Consider the following 20,328-nt stretch of genomic DNA (forward strand, 5'->3'; position numbering starts at 1 on the left):
CTCAGAGACCTGGTTGTCAGGGGCGACAGTAGGAGGGGACCTGATTGAAGGGTTTTTACAGGAGCGATGGAGGCACCCTGACTTGTATCTGAGGTGTTCAAGAGTTGGACGACGTTGGACAACTACTTTGTTTGTGACTTTTCACAGAATTCAAGTTATCAGTATTTAATTCATGGTAATTGTATCCGTATTGTATAAAGGCTAATACCAAGAAGAATTATGGACAGAAAATCTGTAATTATACAAGAGCTGAGTGAGTCCTCAGTCACCTGAACCTTTTTGAAGTTGGCTATATCCTCTAGTGACTAGTCACAAAGAGAAGAAGCTAAGACTGTTGGATGGAAACTCCACGGCAGGTATGGAGATCATTATGGATTAACGGATGACCCCCTGACCCCTAGCACTGACCCCTGACACTTCATGAGGCTTCTGTACAGCACCTCCTGACCGGTACAAATATGATGCGTTGCAACCTTCTCATTTACAGAGTGCAGAGTGCAGGACAGAGTGTTCCGAAAGCACACCGGACAGAAAGCAGGCCGAACACGCAGGTGCTCAATGTGCTCTCCAGGAAAACAGTCCAGTGAGCTGAAATCTAGAATTTAGGGCATGAAAGCTATTCTGGTCCTGTTCTCACATCTCTCCACGCGCGCGCCCGCCGGCAGCACGCACAAGGGATTTATATTCAGCCCTGTGTTACAAAGAAATCCTCTGCCTCTGTGGCACGATGGGCACTTATGGCTGAATTCTGGTGGACTGTTCAGTATTAGAAGAGATATATATATATATATATATGACGGTTGAAACAATGTGCATTTCATTTCAAATGATGCTGTGTGTGTTTGTGTGAGAATCCAGCTTTCATCTATTCACTTTTGCTATTGAGTATTTTTACTGGTTAACTTGACGTGTTAACCGCTGTGGCTGTTGAGATTACCCATAGCTGTATGTTCTGCTTCCTGTTGGGGAAAATGGCAACTTCCTGTGTCACACCACAGTTTCTGATGGCACCTCTATGTATTCTAGTGCTAATTCCTATAATGCATTTATGTACCAAGTTTGAAAGGTTCAAGTTAAGGTATCAGGCAGAATTGGTCAGGTTTAGGCATAAAGTTAGAGTTGGTCATGTTTAGGTATGACGCTATAGTCAGGTTTAAGTATTAGGTTAGAGACTGTTTACTTTAGGTAACCTTTAGGTTTGCTCAGTCCAGTCAGAAGGGTCTTCTGGGGAAAGCAGTGCATCATGGGAATAATCCCCCCAGACAAGTCCATCTCACCTTACAAGGTACTCTCCGAGGGAGACCGGTGTCTGACCGCCTGTCCGTCATTAGCAGGGCAAGCGTTGGCATGGCATTAGTATTCAGCGGAGAAACGAGGCCAAAGAGGGCCTGCAAGGACCTGACTGCATTACAAAAATCAGGGAGGCACAGTCCTTCCATCCATGGCTGAAACCACAACAGGTTGTTCTGGTTGGACTGAGGACGTCACGCACAGCCACCCTCAGCCGGGCCCGTGAAGACACCAATCTGAGATGTAGATATCAAATTATAAACAAGCTTTGTTCTCAAGGAGGTTATTATGTGGATGATGGAGGACGTGTCATTTCGGTATCTCAACCCTTGATCTGAATTATTAAACTGCTGTAAATATTCATCGTTGAAATATCAAGGTAGGTTGAGATATCCGTCACCGGATCGGGATCTACGGTATTGTGATGCCAATGCGGTTGCTTGTCTTCCATTGAGAATCATTCATCATTATTCAGTTGCATTGACCTTTAACATGGTGGTTCTCTGTATACAAGGGCTTTGGGACCACATTATCACCGCGGGCCTGAACCGTTGGATACTTCAAAGTTTTGATACAAATGCTGTCATTTGCCATATGTTCATACATTTCTAGCAACTCGCGATGACCCTGCTCAATAAATGGCATCAATTCATAAATCGCTCCCGTCTCGTTTTCAATGTCCAGCACAATTCATCTCAGCTCTTGGGAGTCAAACACAGCTCAAGCTTTATTTTCTAAACAAAATAAGTATGAACAATATCATCTGAAACCCTTTTAAGCAGAATAGCAAATACTCTTTGACAATAAGCATTAAAAGTCAGTAAAATCAAAAAAAAGTGCAAATGTTTAAACTTTCAGAGAAAACAAGACATTGACTCGCAGAGTAACTGTTTGACAGCTTTAAATGTAAAAAAAATCTCAACTGGGGTTGATGATCTAAAACCACGCATGTTAAACTCCTATGAGTGTGTTAGAGGGCCCCTATTTTACTACCAGGCGGAATGTTGGTTAGCCATTACAATAATACCTACCCTCTCTTAACCACCAAGTGTCCGCCTAGCTGAGTGACGACAGATCTGCACACCAGCCTGCCCAGTGGGCCGTACCAACGGGTAGGCTGACCTATCCGTCGTACATCCGGGCTACATTGAGGTGGCTCCTCAGCATCACGCCTGTTGATAAGGAAGGGGCCCTTCAGTGTACCGAGGTGCTCGGCGGCCACTCTCTGTAATGACACAGATCTCCATTTGGCGGAGGACACCAGAACAACAGCCACGGACAACACATGTGCAGATGATCCCAACGATTCCCTGCCCAGCGGTTTACAGTCATACAGAAGAGCCTCCGATTAGCCAAACCCGATGCCCTGCCTGTGGGTCTGTCAGTCCGTCCATCCAGTGCCCTAAGAGCATCAGACATCAGGCTTTGGTATCTGGGTACCTAGTTACCACGGGGACGGTGAGGACACTCATAGAAGCAATTGAGGAGGGTGCAGACGGGCAGCCACAACAACGTAGAGCAACCACCCCCCCCCCCCCCTACATTCCACCTATCCGACGTGTCCGTCAGCTGCAGTCACCAGCCATCGGAACGGCGCTAGCAGGCGCGCTCAGTCTCCGCGGTCTGCAGGACACTGTAGGGCCCGTAGAAGCAGCCCGAGTGGGCCCCGGGCCCCAGCCCCACCAGCTGGCGGATGGACTTGCACATGGGACAGGGGTAGTCGGAGAGGCCCTCGATGTCTTCGAAGGCCTTGTTGACGATGTGGTCGGTGCAGGCGCTGCAGTACAGGTGGCCACAGGACAGGCGCTTGAGGTGGGCGTCGTAGGAGATGCAGTTCTGGCAGTGGGGCAACTCGGGCCCCAGGGACAGGGACCCCGTCAGGGAGCTGCTGCCAAGGCTGCCGGCCCGGCTGGAGCCCAGCTTTGTGGGAGACCTGATGGGGGGAGGAGGGGAAGAGGAGTGGATGAGTGGAGTAGGGTGTGACATAGCACTTCTCAAAGACACCCTATTCGATCATGAGGTCTCTCTCTGCCAGAGTTTGCATGTGAGGGAAGGATATGAGAGCAGAAATGTGTTGGTTATTTATTTTGCATGTAGTATTGAACGTTAAATGTTTAAAGGTAAGATTTAAACATACAAAACAAATGCTTTTATGCTCTGTTGAGGATGTACTTAATGTGAGAGAAAAAATGAGCAAAAAAGGTGACTGTGACTAAGAATTCTAACTGAATATTAGCCGCATTATTAAAGTCAGTGCCGTGAACAGAATGTGGAATGGGTTTATTTGGCTCCAGACTAAACGTGGCGTTAATGAGCAACACAAAGGCATCGCTTTTTACTAATTCAAAGCCCAGTTGTCATAACAACTGAAATGAACCGATAGCCCTTATTCCTTCATTGTTAGATTATATCCTAGTACATGTATGCACCATTAAAGCTATCATTAAAACTGGCAACGGTTAGTAATCAGTGCGGTTGTTGTTAATTGAATAACAAATCCATGTCTAACGTTACATAATCCACGGGGCTATTGGTACGGACCCACAACCAATATCCAATATGGAATTATCTTAGCCTATTGCAAAAAATAGACCATGGCCAACAGGCCAGGAAACATCATTCTGATCACACATACCTCGAAGTTGAATCCTTAAAACAGTCGAAGCTGAAGGCAGCTAAGATTCTCCAGAACAGATCCATGCCGCTGCATCTCATGGTCCTCCAGCCAACACTGGAACCACCTGGCGTCTACGGCACGCTCCCCTCGCCTCGCTCATATTGTAGGACAATAAAATAGTATTTTGTTGCTCCTGAGCTCAAAAACCTCGTTTAAATGTATTGCATATGACAAAGTACGCCTACCGCAAGTAGGCAGATGATCTACGCACGTAAACAAAGCATCAGCCATTCATCACCTTCGATGTAGCGAATGGCGGGATGATCAATCAACGACTCGATAGATCGCGCCGCAATCCACGCACCTCAAGCTCAGATCCGCGGGCGCGTGGAGACGGGACTGAACGCAGGAGGCGCAGCTGCGCCAATTACTGCGCGTCAATCAGTGGGCGCCTGACTCCACCAATGAGCTACAACTGGAGCACATGCTTTCCTCCCCTCGTTGTATTCCTACGATATTCTTGGTCATTGCGAGTCGTTTGATTTTTTGATTGTTCATTTTATAAACGAACAAAATGAATGTCGTGCTAAATGTATTTAAATATATTATTTAAATGTATAATTTGTGATAATGCATCAAATTACCACTGTGGCGACATAACTTGTACATCCAAGATAAGTGATTATTGCGTAGGAGGCCCTTCCGACAGGAACATTCTGAAAGGTTATGGGTCATTTAGGCCCCGAGGGGTTCGACCTGGGAGGATATGTCCATGCATCGTTGACAAGCAGGTGAAGCCCGTCAGTAAAATGGACCCACGTATATAAATCATTTTGAAATAGGGGTTGTTTTAAGTGGCTTACATATACACACGCACACATACACGCGCACAAACATCCACATCTAAATTTTTATTAGTTATTATATAATAATAATAATAATAATAATAATAATAATAATAATAATAATAATAATAATAATAAATGAAATTTATATAGCGCTTAATCTGGTACTCTAAGACGCTTATATGTCCGAAAGCTGACTATCCTGTAAAAAACAAGTACAAAACCAGGTCCTCAACCACACAACCAGAACTATGTTAAAAAAAAACAATGTCAGGGACACGTTAACGTGTGTCCAGGGATGACATCTAGCGGGCAAATAAATCAGCGCAAAAGTGCTAGAATAGGCACTTAGCGTTTCATTTTTTTAAGCATACTCAAAAAATGTCCTCGGGTGACACATTGAACCGAGGCCAAACGTGTCAATTACAGGTAGTGTCAGACATGGTACAACGAGTGTCGCTTTGTTTTTCAACGCCGCAGGGACCTGGGCCTACTTTAACTGCTCTGTTATATGCAAATGTAGCTGCGATTCAGAGGACGGAAAGAGGGAGGAACTATGCATAAGTCTACTGTACGTGTCAGCACTTGTGATCAATGGGACGCGGAAAGAGGCTGCTGAAGTTTACTTCGATACTGTCTCCTGCTGATATAACTCAAGGTTTTACCTCTCCGCGGCATCCCGTTTACGCTTACTTTTTCACCTGCCAGGTAAGTTTGCAAGGCAGTTTTTCGTGTTGTTATTACGTGTTCAGTCGGCAGTGTTTGTAAAGCTGTGAGTGTCTCTTGTTGGGTGCTCAGTTACTGTTCTGCGTTTCGTGTTTGGTTCTGCTCGGCGGGACTAACGGTCTGGTTTGGTTTGGTTTACCCTCAACTATTCTGGCGACACTTTCTATGATTCGAGTACAAAACTTGACGTAGTCGCAAAAAAATAGACTGGTGACCTAAATGTTCGAACCGATCTGATGACAAACTATTAGTGGTTATTATATAGCATGAAATTAAATGGAATCCAGTATCAATTTACAAAAGCTGCTACTTTAACTTTTTCTAGTGTTAAAACGTTCAAACGTTTTACTCGCATTAAGGTTAATGCAGTTGTGCCCCTTTCTGTACAGCGGATATCAGCGTAGGGGTTAAGGGTGACTCCCAACGGCCGGGCAGCCTCCTATGCTCCTGAACCCAGGACAGCAGCCGACCACAGCCCCCCGATACGGCACCATGTCTGGGCCTGTCCAAGCCTTGCCCCCGGACCAACAGGAGGGAGACCCGCTGCGGCTTGACTTTTTCAGGAAGCTTGGGTTCTCCCCGATGGAGGTCCATGCCACACTGCGGAGGCTGGGCCCCAGCACCGACACCAACTCTGTCCTCGGGGAGCTGGTGGGGAACAAGAGCCACCAGCAGGCCGGGGGCTCCTCTTCCCCCAGCGTAGCCGAGGCAGACCAGAGGCCCGCCGCAGGTCAAAGGGACACGCTGGGGCCCGGGGGGCGTCCTGGTAGCAGGGCGGCATTGGGGGGTACCGTATCAACCCCCTCTCCTCCCCCTCCTCCTCCCCCCTCAGCAGAGGAGGAGGGGGAAGATGAGGACGAGCTGAAGGCCGTGGTCATCGACGGCAGCAACGTCGCCATGAGGTGAACTCAACTTTCAAACTATAAATTCCCTCATTCAGGGTTTGGCTGGTTTCAGCGTCCATCGTTGTGTGGTGCACGCTGCCGTGGCAACAATGTCAAGCCACACTGCATGTATAATTTTTTTTTTATTGGATCAATATCACTGTGCTTACAACAGCATCAGTAAAACACTGAAAGGTATCCAGGCTCATGTACAATTCTTATTCAAGTAGAAATAACTAGTTTATAAATAATCTAATTGTTTGTGAAAACACAGATTCTCTAGGAAAAGGCGAGTTCCTCTTCAATCGCCTCAGAGGCAGCATGTTCAGCAGAGCAATGCTCAGCAGAAGTTATGAATCATTTTTATCAAGTTCTGCGTTTCCTTGGGCTGCGTCCATTGCCTTCCGTTCTACGTTGAAAGGTCAACACTTCCACAGATAGAGAGAAAATAAAAGTCACAAAGGCCCACCTTACTAACATCTATTCTACTATTCTTAAAACCCCGGGCCGTTGAATGGTCAAACCCACATGGGACCGCACCAGGCCCAGGGCTGAACATCAGTCCAACCATCGAGGGCGTGAGCGGTCGTGCCCGTGCGTGTTCAGCATAAGGTTTCCTCCACAATATGCAAATCCTGAGCACACAACACCCTCCAAACATCCGTCTGTTGTAAGAAGCAGAGCCGTTCCGCTCAGTCTCCCATTACGTGACTGATCCCTTGCTCCCTCGCGGGGGAATTTGTCTTCAACAGACCGACTAAATATGCACAAATGAGGGTTTAGGACTGGAGGACACATTCACTGTGGGAATATTTACCGAAGCCTGGGTTTTTTTTGTTTTAAAAAGAAAAAGATTTAAGAAGTCGCGTGCACCTGCCTAAGCTTGTGTCATCCGTGGTTATTCTCCAGAGATCCTCCATGAATGTGTTAGATATTTATGTGGGAGCAGATATTGAAATTGTAGCTTTAATATCTGATTGGAAGTATGTGACTCTAATCTCTATCATCCATCACCTATTTGCCGCTCTGACCCAGCCATCACAGAAGCTGACTCGCATCATTTCAATTCATTGAAGCCCGCGCTTGTGTTTTGTGGTTTCTGGAGGTGAGAAGTCTGTAAACAGTGCCAGGAACAATTCATTTCCTTTCAATTTAATAATTGCCCCTTTCCTTTTGTTTCTTTTCAGTCACAGTAATAAGGAAGCGTTTTCCTGCCAGGGCATCCTGTTGGCTGTCAACTATTTCCTGCTCAGAGGACACACCGCCATCACCGTGTTCGTCCCTTCGTGGCGCAAGGAGCAGCCTCGTCCCGACGCACAGATTACAGGTGAGGCCGCCCCAAGAACCCCCCCTTACATGTCCCACAATCCCCACAATGCACACCGTTTTCTGTGGTTTCTACGGTATCGGTTGAAATGCTTCCCCGCGGGGACACAGTCTGCCCTTTGTTTGGCCTAGCTAGACTAAGATTCGGCCTTTACCCCCGCGACAACGACATTAAAGAACACGCTAAATGCAGTGGTGTACATTGTACCCGCAGACTTATCTGCTGGAAGACTTCCCCATTGGGTGGTGCAGTTCATGTTGTGACATCACATTGCAGACAGAGTTCATTATAGACGAACCCGGTGATTGTTTGCCATGCCCTTGCCTGCACACAACACAAGCACATTCAGTAAATTCCACTCGTTAAAATCTATAATCATAGACTCCTTTAATGTGTATGTGTCGCGTCAGGCAACATTGATCTAGCTAGTTGAAATACCACACACACACGCACACACAAAACTAGAATGTAGGTAATGGACATAGAATGTACCATTGACCGGAGTCCAATGTGTACTGATACACATTGGACCTGTTTATGTCACGACAAAACACTTTCAAAACTGGGTTGGAGGCGGAGTAATCACCTTCCCTTACTCGATTCCAGGAAATAAGGTTCAACTTCTGGGGAAAAACCCTGCAAGGAAGTAAAGCTGTTTTATTTTTTTGACACGCCCAGCTTGGCGGACTGAGTCTGCCAGACTGTAAGACTCTTGGCGACACTTGTTAACAATAGCTTCACATCTGCCTCAAACGCCATCTACAACATGGGTCAAGGAGCTCTGGAATAAAATAATGAATTAATAAATCAATCGAATACGAGTCATCAATTCAAAACACAGCTTAGATAGAAGCCACATAGCCACTTGAAACCCATCAACAACTGCTTGCTCGTCAATCACTAATCCGTATTAGAGAACCAGCAGCAACAGTCGATCAAGCGCTAATGGTAGAAATGGTTGACATGTTTAACGGAAGAGGAGGAAAATGCATGACGCATAGCGCTCACACGCGCACCTATACGGTTGCATTGTCTACAACCAACATGAACACCATTGTTTGTTCTGATTACATAACGTCTCAAATATGCACTGTGGCCCGCTGCTCCATTTCTGCGTGTGCAACATCAAGGGTTCAAAACGATACGTCGCACAGCCGCCTGAAGAGGAACAATGCACCCTGAGCTGCAGCCACACAAGAGTGACACATCTGAGTGACAAATCGTCTGAAGCACGTGAAGAAGTACATAAGAGGACATTTTTTTGGCGTGTGGCATAACAAAGGGGCATGCATGATTGTGTGCTGCTGATGATGATGATGATGATGATGATGTTTCAGACCAGTACATCCTGACGGAGCTGGAGAAGAGGAAGATCTTGGTGTTCACGCCGTCGCGCCGCGTCGGGGGGAAGCGGGTGGTGTGCTACGACGACCGCTTCATCGTGAAGCTGGCGTACGAGCTGGGCGCCGTGATCGTGTCCAACGACACCTACCAGGACCTGCAGGCGGAGCGGCCCGAATGGAGGAAGTGCATCGAGGAGTGCCTGCTCATGTACTCCTTCGTCAACGATAAGTAGGTCCCAGCCGCTTCACGCCTCCTCTCTGTTCTCGCGCTGCAGTTTGTTTTTAGGCGTTTTTTTTGGGGATGTAAAATTTATGTAAACTTTGCGTCAAAGTTAAATATTTGTTTACCCCCTTTAAGCTGGTTTTATAATCCCCTTTTTGTGTAAATTTTACTATTAATTTGAGTACATTTGTATAAATGTGAGTATTCAATCAAATATAATATATATATATACTGAGCATTTCCTTTTTGTGTCTCTGTTCTGTTTCGATATCAATTCCCCATTATTTCTTATGCAATCCTGCTTTCTACTTCCTGTTTCCTGTTTATAGGTTCATGCCCCCTGATGATCCTCTAGGGCGCCATGGCCCGAGTCTGGATAACTTCCTGAGGAAGAAGCCTCTGGTGTCTGAGCCCAACCGACCCCTCTGTCCTTATGGTACGACCCAACCAGAGACCATTTCACCTGATCCAGAGTGCTCTGTTCTCATTCTGATCTGTGAAGAGCAGAACAGCAGGTCGTTAGGCCTCATAGGAAAATATGTGATTGCTTCTAGGTTTTACTTTAAAGTTGCAATCTCAAAGGTTTTCATGTGAATAAATGTCTGCTAATTCCCTATTATTGTCTATTGAAGAATTACTTGCGACAATACAGATTGAGCCTATGGCCCAGTTATGAAAGTCCTTGCATTTGCAGAAATATATATGTCATGACCTGGTTGACGGTGGAGACACTGCTTGTATCTCTGAAAAAAAGGACGGCAAAGAAAACGAAATGGAAATCTTTGAGTTTGCCAAAATATGAATTGAATGAAATCCCATCTCAACTCCTTTTTTAAATTACACTCTGCCTAACTTAGTCTACTTAAGTATTTCACGTATTTTTAGAGATTTCTAAGCCATAAGCAGCTGGTGTTTTGGATTTTTCATATTGACAAATATCAATATTATTAAAAAAAAATCAACCAACCAATCTATGAATCCATTAATCATTACTACGCTATTAGACTTATTACATATTCATATTCATGTCCTGTTCCTTGCAGATAAGAAGTGCACCTATGGCTTAAAGTGTAAGTTCTACCATCCGGAGCGGGCCAACCAGGCCTACAGCTCCCTGGCCGATGAGCTGAGGGACAAGGCTCGCATGTCCACTTCCAAACCCGAGAGGAAGTACCGGCCGCCACCCAGGGGGCCTCCCTTCACCCCGGGCCCAGCAGCCAACCCGGGCTCCCTGGACCTGGAGACGGAGCCCTGGCCGTCCCTGGTGCCCCGAGGCGCAGCCCAGCCTGCCAAGGTAACCGAGAACTTCCTGATCTGCCAGGAAGGTGGCAGGACCACCCAGAACCACACCTCTGCGACTTGGGCCCAAAAGGACTGGCCAGGCCGCGCCTGTCCCTCCCACCACCCCACCAACTCGGGCCTGTCCCAGGACTCGGGCCTGGGCTCCTACGAAGGCCAGTTCTCAAGCGACGGCCACTCGCCGTGGTCCAGACCCCCGCAGCCCTCAGTGTATCTGGAGGGGCCCGGCCCCCGCTCAATGTGTGGGTGCTGCCCCCCCGCTGAGCCCTCCGCAGGACACTACCCCCGCTGCTGCTCCTCCTCAATCTCCTCCGCCTCCATTCCCAAATACGACACCTTCCCGCCCCATGCCTACCCTCCCAGCATGCACCAGTACTACAGCCTGCCAGGGCCCCCCCGACAGAGCAGACAGCAGAACCTCAACCAGCAGCAGCAGCAGCCTAAGTACTTGTCGATGCCCCACGAGACCAGGGGACCCTGCAGTCCCTCAGGGCCCCGTGGGGGTCCCTCCCAGCCTGGGGGCCAAAGCTGTGCGTACCGGGATCCCATGTCTCATCCATGGGCACCATCTCAGATGGGTTCGCCAGCCTTTGACCCAGATAGGCTTGATCTCCGCAAGAAACTACAAGCCATCTTTAACCCCTATCAGGTAAAGATCAATTTTTAACTACACATGGCTGTTATTTTTATTGCTACCATAAATGTATCTGTGGACAATCAAACTGATATTTCGTGATCTATATGTTGTTTATATATTTGAGCTAAATATATTGCCAAAGTGCCGAAGTGTTTATGTTAGTGCTGTTATGATAGTAACAAAACAACAGCAACAAAATAGAAAGAAAAAAAACCTTAGGAATTAAGCAACTCGTTCACAAGGCTGAGGACCTTGGGGATCGAACCCAGGACCTTTTCATCTGCTTGTCTAGCAACTTGACTCCTGGACCCTGAATCAATGCTATCTTGAACTTCTCCTGTCAGGTGGATGCAGTGATGGAGATGTTCCCACACCTCACGGATGCCCAGAAACTGGCAGCAGAGATCCTGAGGCTCAAAGCTCAGGGACAGGTCTTCTGACTTCCTTCTCCAGATCCACCTCCAAGATCCAGGTGACCTGTGGTGACCTGTGACGCCAGTCAGTTCATCCATCACGGCGACACGTCATTTCAATGGACCACAAAGGGCAATTTAGTATCCTAAAGTATCCTAATATATTTTTCTTACTGTATTTTATTGTGTGTTTCATTGTGACACCAAATCTGTGTGGGCGTGGCATAACATTTCAACCAATAATAACACTGTTGGAGCAGTGTGTGTCCCCAAGATTGCCAATCAAATCCACCCTCGATTTTGCCCCGCCCTCACATGCTATCTTTAACCCTTATGTACACCCTGAATGACAATTCTTGGTGTGTTTAAGAGCTTTTTCTAGTTTTTCTACTCGCTCAAAAAAGTCGAAATGCAACATCTACGAATGTTGTCTGTTTCAGTATGTCGTGGTAAACTGCCTGTGTATTTGTGTTTACATGGGGGACGCGGATGGATCTGTTCAGGATCTAGTTATTGTTTAATTGTATGACACTTGAGTCAAGTTATCCATGTTTAGGATGAGATTGTGCTTCTGAACCGCCCGTGCGTTTGGAGATTTGACTGTTGATGCATATTGTGTCTTCTTGGCTGATGTTTGTATTACTGTTTAGTCCTCAAATGATGTATATGATTTCTGTCTGTCCTCATATCGTACGTTGTCTGCTGTACACATCTTTGTATCAAAATGTGACATGTACACTTTGATAGGAGGGTACATAGACACAGCGTTTGTTGCAGGATGAGGTGAAACAAGGATTTGCAATTTTGAGAGCAGGATGGAAGTTTTGCTTGAGGGAGATTTTTAAAGCGCTGTATTGTGCTTCAAAACTTACTGCCAGATCGAATACTACACTTTTAATCAATTTTTTTTCTCGTGCCGTTCTATTCTTCTTTTTGAAATTTATGTTTCACACAGAGACCATGTCAATATCAAAGATTTATTATAGAATGTAACGATTATGTTAAGATTATTCGATTTACTGATCAAAAATGGTTATGAGGTGTTCCAGGGCCTTGGGATTAGTAACCATTGCATCCACTGAAGACCATCATAAACAGATTCCGTATTTTTTTCCCCTCAGATTCAATCTAATAATATTCTTGCTTAATAAGTATCGTTGATTGGGCGATCAATATTTTGAAGGGCCTCCCGTAGTTCTTGTCTCAAGATCAGGAATTATCACTTTATTCTTATTATTGGGAGTTAAAGTGAAAGTGTATGCTTCAAGAGTTGATAACTGAAATAATTAAAGATTGTGGTCTAAAATGTTTGTGTTGCTTTGATTGATGCCGTGATTCTTTGGTTAGTTAGTTATCTTTGGTTGCATAGACTTCCATTGTTGTTCAAAAGTTCATTGCGCATCATTTGCTTTGGTCAGGTTTATGGTTAAATTCAAATGGGAATGGGCTGTTGTCTAGATTTCCTACAAGGATGTTCTAGGTTGCGGGTATGCAGGTTTTCTGGGAACACCTGCACGCATCGGGCATTGCCATAAGGAAGTATCTTGTAATGATTAACTTTATCAACAAGGCAGTAAACCACTGCCTGAAACAAGCCCCACAACAACAAGTCAATGTTTAAACCTGTCGGGATGTATTTGAAATCAAAGCATTCTACAGAAAGTTTTAAATAAAGTACACAAATACATGAGAGAAAAAATGGGCAATTGAATTAACGTAAGAACAAACAATGCAAGAAAACATTCCTTCATTACCTGCTTGCTTGCTATTAACGTTAAATCTGAACCAGATAGTTTCTATTGCAAACCCTCTCTTTGATTCAAACACTACTAATCCCACATTTTCACATTGATTGACGCAACCAGGTACAGTAATCACCAAGTCACACAACCAAACAAACAACCAAATTAGACCAGTACAGACCAGATCAAACAAGTAACGTCCATAACAAACTGGTAACAATCTGATCAAACTGGTCACAACGGGATCTGACTGGTTAAGATCAGATGAAACCAGTACAGACCAGATGAGACCACCATATCATGCCAGTACCAAACAGATCAGACCAGAAATACTATGACCAGATAAAACCAGTATCCACCAGATCCGAACCTCAACCCAGTAACAACTAGATCAAACTGGCACCAACACGATCAAACAAGTCCATAGCAGATCAAACCATTACAGTCTCGCTGAAACCATCCCGAGGATATCAGGTCCAGAGACAGCCAGATCAGGTACAGTCTACTCCTCCATGTGGCAATTCTACTCCCAGGCCATCAGGAGTTTGCTGAACGGCACAAAGGCACCGTAGCCTGGGTCGCTGGCCAGAGGAACAGAAAAATAAATCCAAAATATATTCAGCAACGACTCACAATTGAGGCACACATTGCAATTGAACATACAAAAAAACACTGAATTGAAATGTAATGTTCAATCCAAATATTTAAATTTGCAGCGTTAGAACCAGTGGTTATTGTGGTTTAGATGCATTGTCCTCACTCTGCGTGTATTTGCATAGACACTTCCAAGTAAAAGTATGCACGGCATGTGTGTTTACTTAATTCCAGGGCAGGGCCTAGGGCTGCTCTTGGCCTTTCACCACGACAAGATATATTACACTCCTTGTTTAGCGATAACCAACATTTCACTCTATAGAATATGCAAATAACTGAACAAGGCGTCAGAAAGAACACAAACAAATGTCAGTGGGGTTAAAGGATCTTGTAATGCGGGCCTTTTTAGATCAGCTCTTAAATAGTGCACATTTTTCTCTCACTTAAATGTTCTGCTAACATAACTCTTCAACCCCTGACATGATTATAATGACATGATTGCAACTGGAAGCATTTCAAAGAAAAATAAATCCTAAGAAGTCTGCAAAGTGACACTCATAATGACAAATTGCCGCCCTTGTGTGTGTATATGAACACAGTTCCTTGAGACTCACAACGAGATGGCTTACCATTGGAAGTAGCTCTGGCCCCGATGGCTGCCGTCTTGTCGTGAAGCCCGATCGGGGCTGGCCAGCACCACCCCCAGGCAGAGCTCCGCCTCGCCCGGCAGGCAGCCCAGGTAGCGAACGGTGCCGGTGCTGATCCGACCGGAGGGAAGCATGACTCTGACGCGGTGGCCCGGCTGCAGGTCCATCGGGGAATGCGGTGCAAAGCATCGACGACCCACCCGCAAGCTTCTCCGTGAAACTACGCTGGGAGAAAACCATCGACTCTCCTGTTAGCTCGCCAATTATTCTGAAGCTGCATAAAAAGGCCCCAAAAAACACAGACGCCCAACCGTAGAGTGATGGCCAAGTTTAACATGACACAGATTTAACATGTTCGCCAACCAAAAACGTTATCCAACAACAGCCGGCTAACAGTGTGGTCCACTGGGCCGATGTTGGTGTTTATTGGAGCAGAGTGCAAGCAACATTACATGGTAAACTTGATAGAAAGAAACATATATATTACCTGATACTTCCAATTCTAACATCTAATAGGCGCTGGTTATCTCTATCACCTTTATCCAAAGCTAATTACAGTGAGTTTTCTGTTCATTAAAGAGCAGATAGGGCATCTTTCTTAGTGATATCTACGGTAGACTGCAGACATTGTGGTTTGAACCCGAACATTTTTGGCTGGGGGTCAAACACCCTAATCTCCTGAGACTGCCCTGCCCCCTCCTAATAGCAGTATTCCCTTTGCCAAAACAGTTTGGAGTTGAAGTGGCTACCTGATGTTTGAAGACATGACCGATTCTGTCCTGGAGCTGGAAGAGGCTGTGCAGGAAGATTGATCCTCCCATAGGCTGCTGGGGCAGGGGGTCAAACTCCCCATGACCTCCAAGTGATTTGTTTGGGTGCCTGAGAGTTTTGGGGAGTTCAATTTAGATTAGGCATCCGCCGACCCTGCTGTTTCATATTGCCAACATCGGTTCAGATTTTCTAGAACTTAGATGATGAAACGTTACTCCTACGGGTCAAGCCTTTTCTCAACCATAGACGACTATCTCGGAACGAGAAGTATTAGTACTGTAAATGACTTCTAATAGTTTGATGCAAATACAGTTCAGTACAATGCTATTATTGCTGTTGCTATTTACTTGAGTGTTCCTCAGACTCTGATACTGTGGTGTTGGTGTTACAGTCCACTGGCGCTTTGGGGTCTTCTCCATCAGCCAGTCTGACCTCTGACCTCAGCTGGTCGCATGGCGAAAAGGGGGGGGGGTAGTTGGCAGAGAGTGGAAAACTTACATCAGAGGCCAAACAGACGCTGTTTCCATCACTCCCTATTCTGCTTTCTCGCTTCCTCTCCCTCTCTCAGCATTCTCTTGCATCTCTCTTCTTTCTCCCTTGCACATGCCCTCACTCTCTCTCTCTCTCTTTCACTCTCTAACCTGTTCTCTCTTTCACTGTCTTTCTTCTACTCTCTCTTTTTCTCCCCCTCTTACACACACCCTCCCTGTCTTCAAGACTTTCTCTCACTCTAATTGATCCCCTCTCTGTCTTACTTAATCCTTCTCGATCTTATGCTCTCTCTCTCTCTCTCTCTCTCTCTCTCTCTCTCTCTCTCGTCTTGTTCACTCACTCCAATGCTCTTAGACTCTCTCCTTCTGATGCTCTCTTGTACATTCACACACACACACACACACACACACACACACACACACACACACACACACACACACACACACACACACACTCACACACACACTCACACACACACACACACACACACACACACACACACACACACACACACACACACACAAAACCACTTCTACCAGTAATCTAATGCGCAGATGAAAATTCTCGACACCTAACTGAAAACCAACACAGCACTTACAAACCCACACACACACTCACCTGCACGAGTAGCTCTTCCTGCTTTCTCTGCAAGTCGTTGAACCTAATTTCCCATGAGGCCCGGTCGCAGCAGATGCGTGTCTTGAGTGACAGGATGTCCCTCTCTGCCTTGGCCAGCCTCCTCTGGAGGGCGCTGGTGTGCTCTGGGCTGCCAGGTATCCCTGCACTCACCCTCAGCTCATACCCTTCCACACACACAGAGAAGAAGAGGAAGAAGAAATACATGTGTCCCATATATTGTGTAAGTAATAACCATAAATACCTGAATTAATGTCTGGTGGTGTGTCACCTGTGTGTGGTTTCGGTAGTCTTCTGTTGTTGGCTAGACTGCTCTTCTTCCTCGGTAGGAATTGTATTGCGTTGTACGGACATATCTACCGATAAAATAACTGTATTCAAACTATTAAAAAACTCAATATTTGTATATATATTTTTTTTTTCATATTTTTGACCATTTGGAGTATTCTCGACCACAGAATGGAAGATGTCATACGTGATGAAGTCAAACTCACCCACAAAAACCTGCAGGTGCACAGTATCCCTTTAAATGTCCACACACAGGCCGAAAGGAGGAGGTGTGTCTCCATGCTGACCCCACTCGCTTCTCATTGGTCCACTCTCACTAGGATTGGAAACACTGGTCAGGTCAATCATGCAAGGTTTTAAAGGGGTTTCCAAAACATAACACTTTGGGGGTTTGGTTCCCATCTGTGTGTGTGTGTGTGTGTGTGTGTGTGTGTGTGTGTGTGTGTGTGTGTGTGTGTGTGTGTGTGTGTGTGTGTGTGTGTGTGTGTGTGTGTGTGTGTGTGTGTGTGTGTGTGTGTGTGAGAGAGAGAGTAGGCTAGGAGTGTTAAAAATGTGTGTGTGTGTGTGTGTGTGTGTGTGTGTGTGTGTGTGTGTGTGTGTGTGTGTGTGTGTGTGTGTGTGTGCGTGCGTGCGTGTGTGTGTGCGTGCGTGTGCGTGTGCGTGTGTGTGTGTGTGTGCACACGTGTATACCATTTTCCCAGAGACAAACAATGGACGTATTCAGACTACACTCACTTCATAAAACTAAAATATCTTGTTAGGCCCACTGACCTGGAGCAGGGATTTGAATGATGTCCTCTCCCATCTGAAGGCAAGGGGAAATTCCACAGGCTTTAGTTTCATTCGAAGACGACATTATTATCCAACCAGGTACACCAGTGTGATATTCTAATGTAACACTCTGATCCGAGTCAGGCTTGCTTGTGACTACTGAGCAGTTGACCAATGCATGGCAGTTTAAACTAAGCTAATCCTATTAGCTATACAGCCACAAAGTGGGCCTGTGAGATCCAGTCTTAATTTGGCCCACACAGAGTCCAGACGTCTACATGATCTGCTACAAGTAATACGAGTAATAGGGAGTGTCCCAGGTAAAATCCGCGTTTTTAGCTCGGATGTTGGAAATTCTGACTTGAATTTCCCTTGTTTCCAATTGGAAACTCGGGTACTATTTTGCCTCCATTTTGGAAGCATAGGAGGTTTTGATTGTTGGTTATTGTGTTGGTGGACATGTTTGTTTGTTTATCGTTAATAATTGATTGTGAAAATAGCATAATGGGGAGAAATGCCACAGCATTTCTCATGTGAGATTTAGATGTAGACGTTTGTTTCGCAGTAGGCCTACTAAAACGAGTCCTCTCAAAATGGGAGGACAGGACAGAACCACCAACAAAGAAATTCCATTCTGCATTCTGATGTGCAAGCACGTGATTAAACGCCTACAGCAATCCTACATCCACTCTAACTTGGTGGACATTCAGTTTAAAAATCATTGAGAATAAAATATAACAATTTCAAGAGACAAAAGTATAATATTCCGCCACTAGAGGGGGCTAGAAGGTCTCTATTATATACTCCTTAAAACAATGCTAAACGTGCCTGGCCTTTAGCCACTTGGTAGATGGATTTACATTCCCAGTAATTTATTTATTAAGTAGGAAGTCGCTGTTAAAGTTCATGTTTCATCGTCATTAGAAAGCCTATTCTTCCCTGAGGATGAGTGGAAAGAGTTACTTTGGAAAGGCCGGAGTGAAGCAATAAACCATGGTGTTCTTTCATTGATTATTGATTATGAGAGAGAGGTGTCAAGGTACCAAAGAAAAGCTATCAATTCAAACGAAACGGCTGAATGAATAGGCATAGAAAATAATCCATTGCATGATCTGCCAGCAAACAGCTCTATTGTGTTGTTCAATTGTTCATACAGGGCATGCCACGCTTGCTAAGCCTCTTGTTTCTTGACCAAACAAAGACTATGAAAATTGAGGTATGAATTCAGAAATAATGATCCCTATGAACACTGCGTTTCCATTCTTGAGGGAAGAGCAGATGATTTGATCATTATCATGAAATGTCTTCATTTGAATAAATGCTGGTTGAGCTGAAGGTTGTTGTTTCATTTGGGTAGAGAGAAGAATACTCTTATTATGTTCCATCTCTTGTGTCAGACAGACACATATCAGATGTAGATATTGTTACATCAACGGACATATATAGTTTTAGAAAGTATATGTCAACAAAATAGCATGGACGTATTCCATGGAAAAGTAATTTAATTAAAATTGAGTTTGTTAAATTTATCCAACACTCAAATAGCGAAACAGTGACATAAACCAACATGTGCTCTACAATTCAGATTCACAATCTTCAAAACAAAAAAACATTCACGCAAAATCGATCAAACCTCCAGGAAGGCAATGGTGTCACATGACTCTTACAGGTGCCTTTTGTTTGTTGCCAGGAATGTTACGTTCTCGGCGATGGACAAAGAGGTAATTGTAGTCATCGGCTTCAAGGGCTGACACCAAGTGGGGTTTTGATTTCACCTGGGTGTTATGTGCTTCCCTATAAAACCAACAGGCAGGAACACACTGCCCGTACCCCGCGACCAGCCCCCAGGCCTGCGCCCAACCCATCATGCCTCCCTTCAGCCTGTAATCACCAGGTGTAGAGTTCTGCTTCCAAACTCTGTGGATTTGATGCCTTTATCTGGTGGCTCAGATTACAACATCTCCCCTTCTTGCTTCTAAAAGTGAGCATTTAGTTGGTTCATATTTTCAATGTATGGGTCTATACCTCGGTAGAGTTAAAAGGACTTCCAGTCTCTCTGAAAATACCACTTAGGAAAGGAAAGGTTTACGACCCACAGCGCCCGCTCCGTTCACCTGCTCACCATCCGCATCCACAAACACTTTCGAGGTTATTGTGTTATGGAAGTTAAAGCTAAACTATATCGTACAAATAGTGGCCCTGTCGCTAGTATGTCTGAGCAGCACACAGTCCCTGGGCATCCATCTAACCAGTTACCCAGCAACCCCCCCTCTAGCCCTCTCACCACTCCCATACAGAGATGCTGGAGGTAGAGGGTGGTGGGCCGGGGAGGGGTTTCCACTTATTAGGCTTAACACTACAGAGCAGTCAGCAGAGAGAGAGAGAGAGAGGGAGAGAGAGAGAGAGGGAGAGAGAGAGAGAGAGAGAGAGAGAGAGAGAGAGAGAGAGAGAGAGAGAGAGAGAGAGAGAGAGAGAGAGAGAGAGAGAGGGAGAGGGAGAGAGAGAGAGAGAGAGAGAGAGAGAGAGAGAGAGAGGGAGAGGGAGAGGGAGAGGGAGAGGGAGAGAGAGAGAGAGAGAGAGAGAGGACGCAGGGGGAACAGAGAAGAAGGAGAGGGAGAGAGATATATACAGAGATACATAAGAAAGAACCAGAGAGATAGAAGAGCTAGAGCAAGAGAGAGACAGAGTGAGAGACAGAGAAAGAGAGAGAGAGAGAGAGAGAGAGAGAGAGAGAGAGAGAGAGAGAGAGAGAGAGAGAGAGAGAGAGAGAGAGAGAGAGAGAG

At 45.5% G+C, this 20,328-nt stretch overlaps 4 protein-coding genes across 5 annotated transcripts in view; 2 read left to right on the forward strand and 2 right to left on the reverse strand.

Moving 5' to 3' along the window:
• The window catches only part of mtmr11 (myotubularin related protein 11), a 32,523-nt gene extending 30,577 nt beyond the window's left edge, over positions 1-1,946 (forward strand). For both annotated transcript variants that reach the window (XM_030370699.1, XM_030370700.1), the window contains exon 17: positions 1-1,946. This exon is cut by the window's left edge and continues 668 nt beyond it. The gene's annotated coding sequence lies outside the window, so the exon portion shown is untranslated.
• A 46-nt stretch (positions 1,947-1,992) lies between these two features.
• Positions 1,993-4,734, reverse strand: LOC115554085 (E3 ubiquitin-protein ligase TRIM39). The gene is made up of 2 exons (XM_030370701.1): positions 3,926-4,734; positions 1,993-3,223 (listed from the first exon to the last, which is right to left on the reverse strand). The coding sequence occupies exons 1-2, from the start codon at positions 4,003-4,005 to the stop codon at positions 2,887-2,889; spliced, it is 417 nt and encodes a 138-aa protein (XP_030226561.1). The 5' UTR covers positions 4,006-4,734; the 3' UTR covers positions 1,993-2,886.
• Positions 4,735-5,188: 454 nt separating this feature from the next.
• On the forward strand, positions 5,189-12,914 carry zc3h12aa (zinc finger CCCH-type containing 12Aa). Its single transcript, XM_030370913.1, has 7 exons — positions 5,189-5,460; positions 5,868-6,380; positions 7,550-7,689; positions 9,027-9,261; positions 9,585-9,691; positions 10,299-11,203; positions 11,536-12,914. The coding sequence occupies exons 2-7, from the start codon at positions 5,920-5,922 to the stop codon at positions 11,629-11,631; spliced, it is 1,944 nt and encodes a 647-aa protein (XP_030226773.1). The 5' UTR covers positions 5,189-5,460; positions 5,868-5,919; the 3' UTR covers positions 11,632-12,914.
• A 300-nt stretch (positions 12,915-13,214) lies between these two features.
• On the reverse strand, positions 13,215-17,707 carry LOC115554256 (CAP-Gly domain-containing linker protein 1). Its single transcript, XM_030370914.1, has 8 exons — positions 17,546-17,707; positions 16,981-17,090; positions 16,758-16,842; positions 16,469-16,653; positions 15,706-15,802; positions 15,337-15,466; positions 14,570-14,812; positions 13,215-13,927 (listed from the first exon to the last, which is right to left on the reverse strand). The coding sequence occupies exons 2-8, from the start codon at positions 17,053-17,055 to the stop codon at positions 13,870-13,872; spliced, it is 873 nt and encodes a 290-aa protein (XP_030226774.1). The 5' UTR covers positions 17,056-17,090; positions 17,546-17,707; the 3' UTR covers positions 13,215-13,869.
• Between the last annotated feature and the right edge of the window lie 2,621 nt (positions 17,708-20,328).

This window comes from Gadus morhua, chromosome 11 (genome assembly GCF_902167405.1).
Source record: "Gadus morhua chromosome 11, gadMor3.0, whole genome shotgun sequence".
In the NCBI taxonomy this organism is placed as follows: Eukaryota; Metazoa; Chordata; class Actinopteri; order Gadiformes; family Gadidae; genus Gadus; species Gadus morhua.

Excerpts from the sequence above, each read along its gene's own strand:
- LOC115554085 (XM_030370701.1), bottom strand. The coding sequence starts at position 4,005 with ATGAGATGCAGCGGCATGGATCTGTTCTGGAGAATCTTAGCTGCCTTC. Across the intron at positions 3,224-3,925 it reads TTTAAGGATTCAACTTCGAG|GTCTCCCACAAAGCTGGGCT; the intron begins GTATGTGTGATC and ends TCCCCCCATCAG.
- zc3h12aa (XM_030370913.1), top strand. The coding sequence starts at position 5,920 with ATGCTCCTGAACCCAGGACAGCAGCCGACCACAGCCCCCCGATACGGC. Across the intron at positions 6,381-7,549 it reads GGCAGCAACGTCGCCATGAG|TCACAGTAATAAGGAAGCGT; the intron begins GTGAACTCAACT and ends GTTTCTTTTCAG. Across the intron at positions 9,262-9,584 it reads TACTCCTTCGTCAACGATAA|GTTCATGCCCCCTGATGATC; the intron begins GTAGGTCCCAGC and ends TCCTGTTTATAG.
- LOC115554256 (XM_030370914.1), bottom strand. The coding sequence starts at position 17,055 with ATGGAGACACACCTCCTCCTTTCGGCCTGTGTGTGGACATTTAAAGGG. Across the intron at positions 16,654-16,757 it reads ACTACCGAAACCACACACAG|GGTATGAGCTGAGGGTGAGT; the intron begins GTGACACACCAC and ends TGTGTGTGGAAG. Across the intron at positions 15,467-15,705 it reads AGAGTCTGAGGAACACTCAA|GCACCCAAACAAATCACTTG; the intron begins GTAAATAGCAAC and ends CAAAACTCTCAG.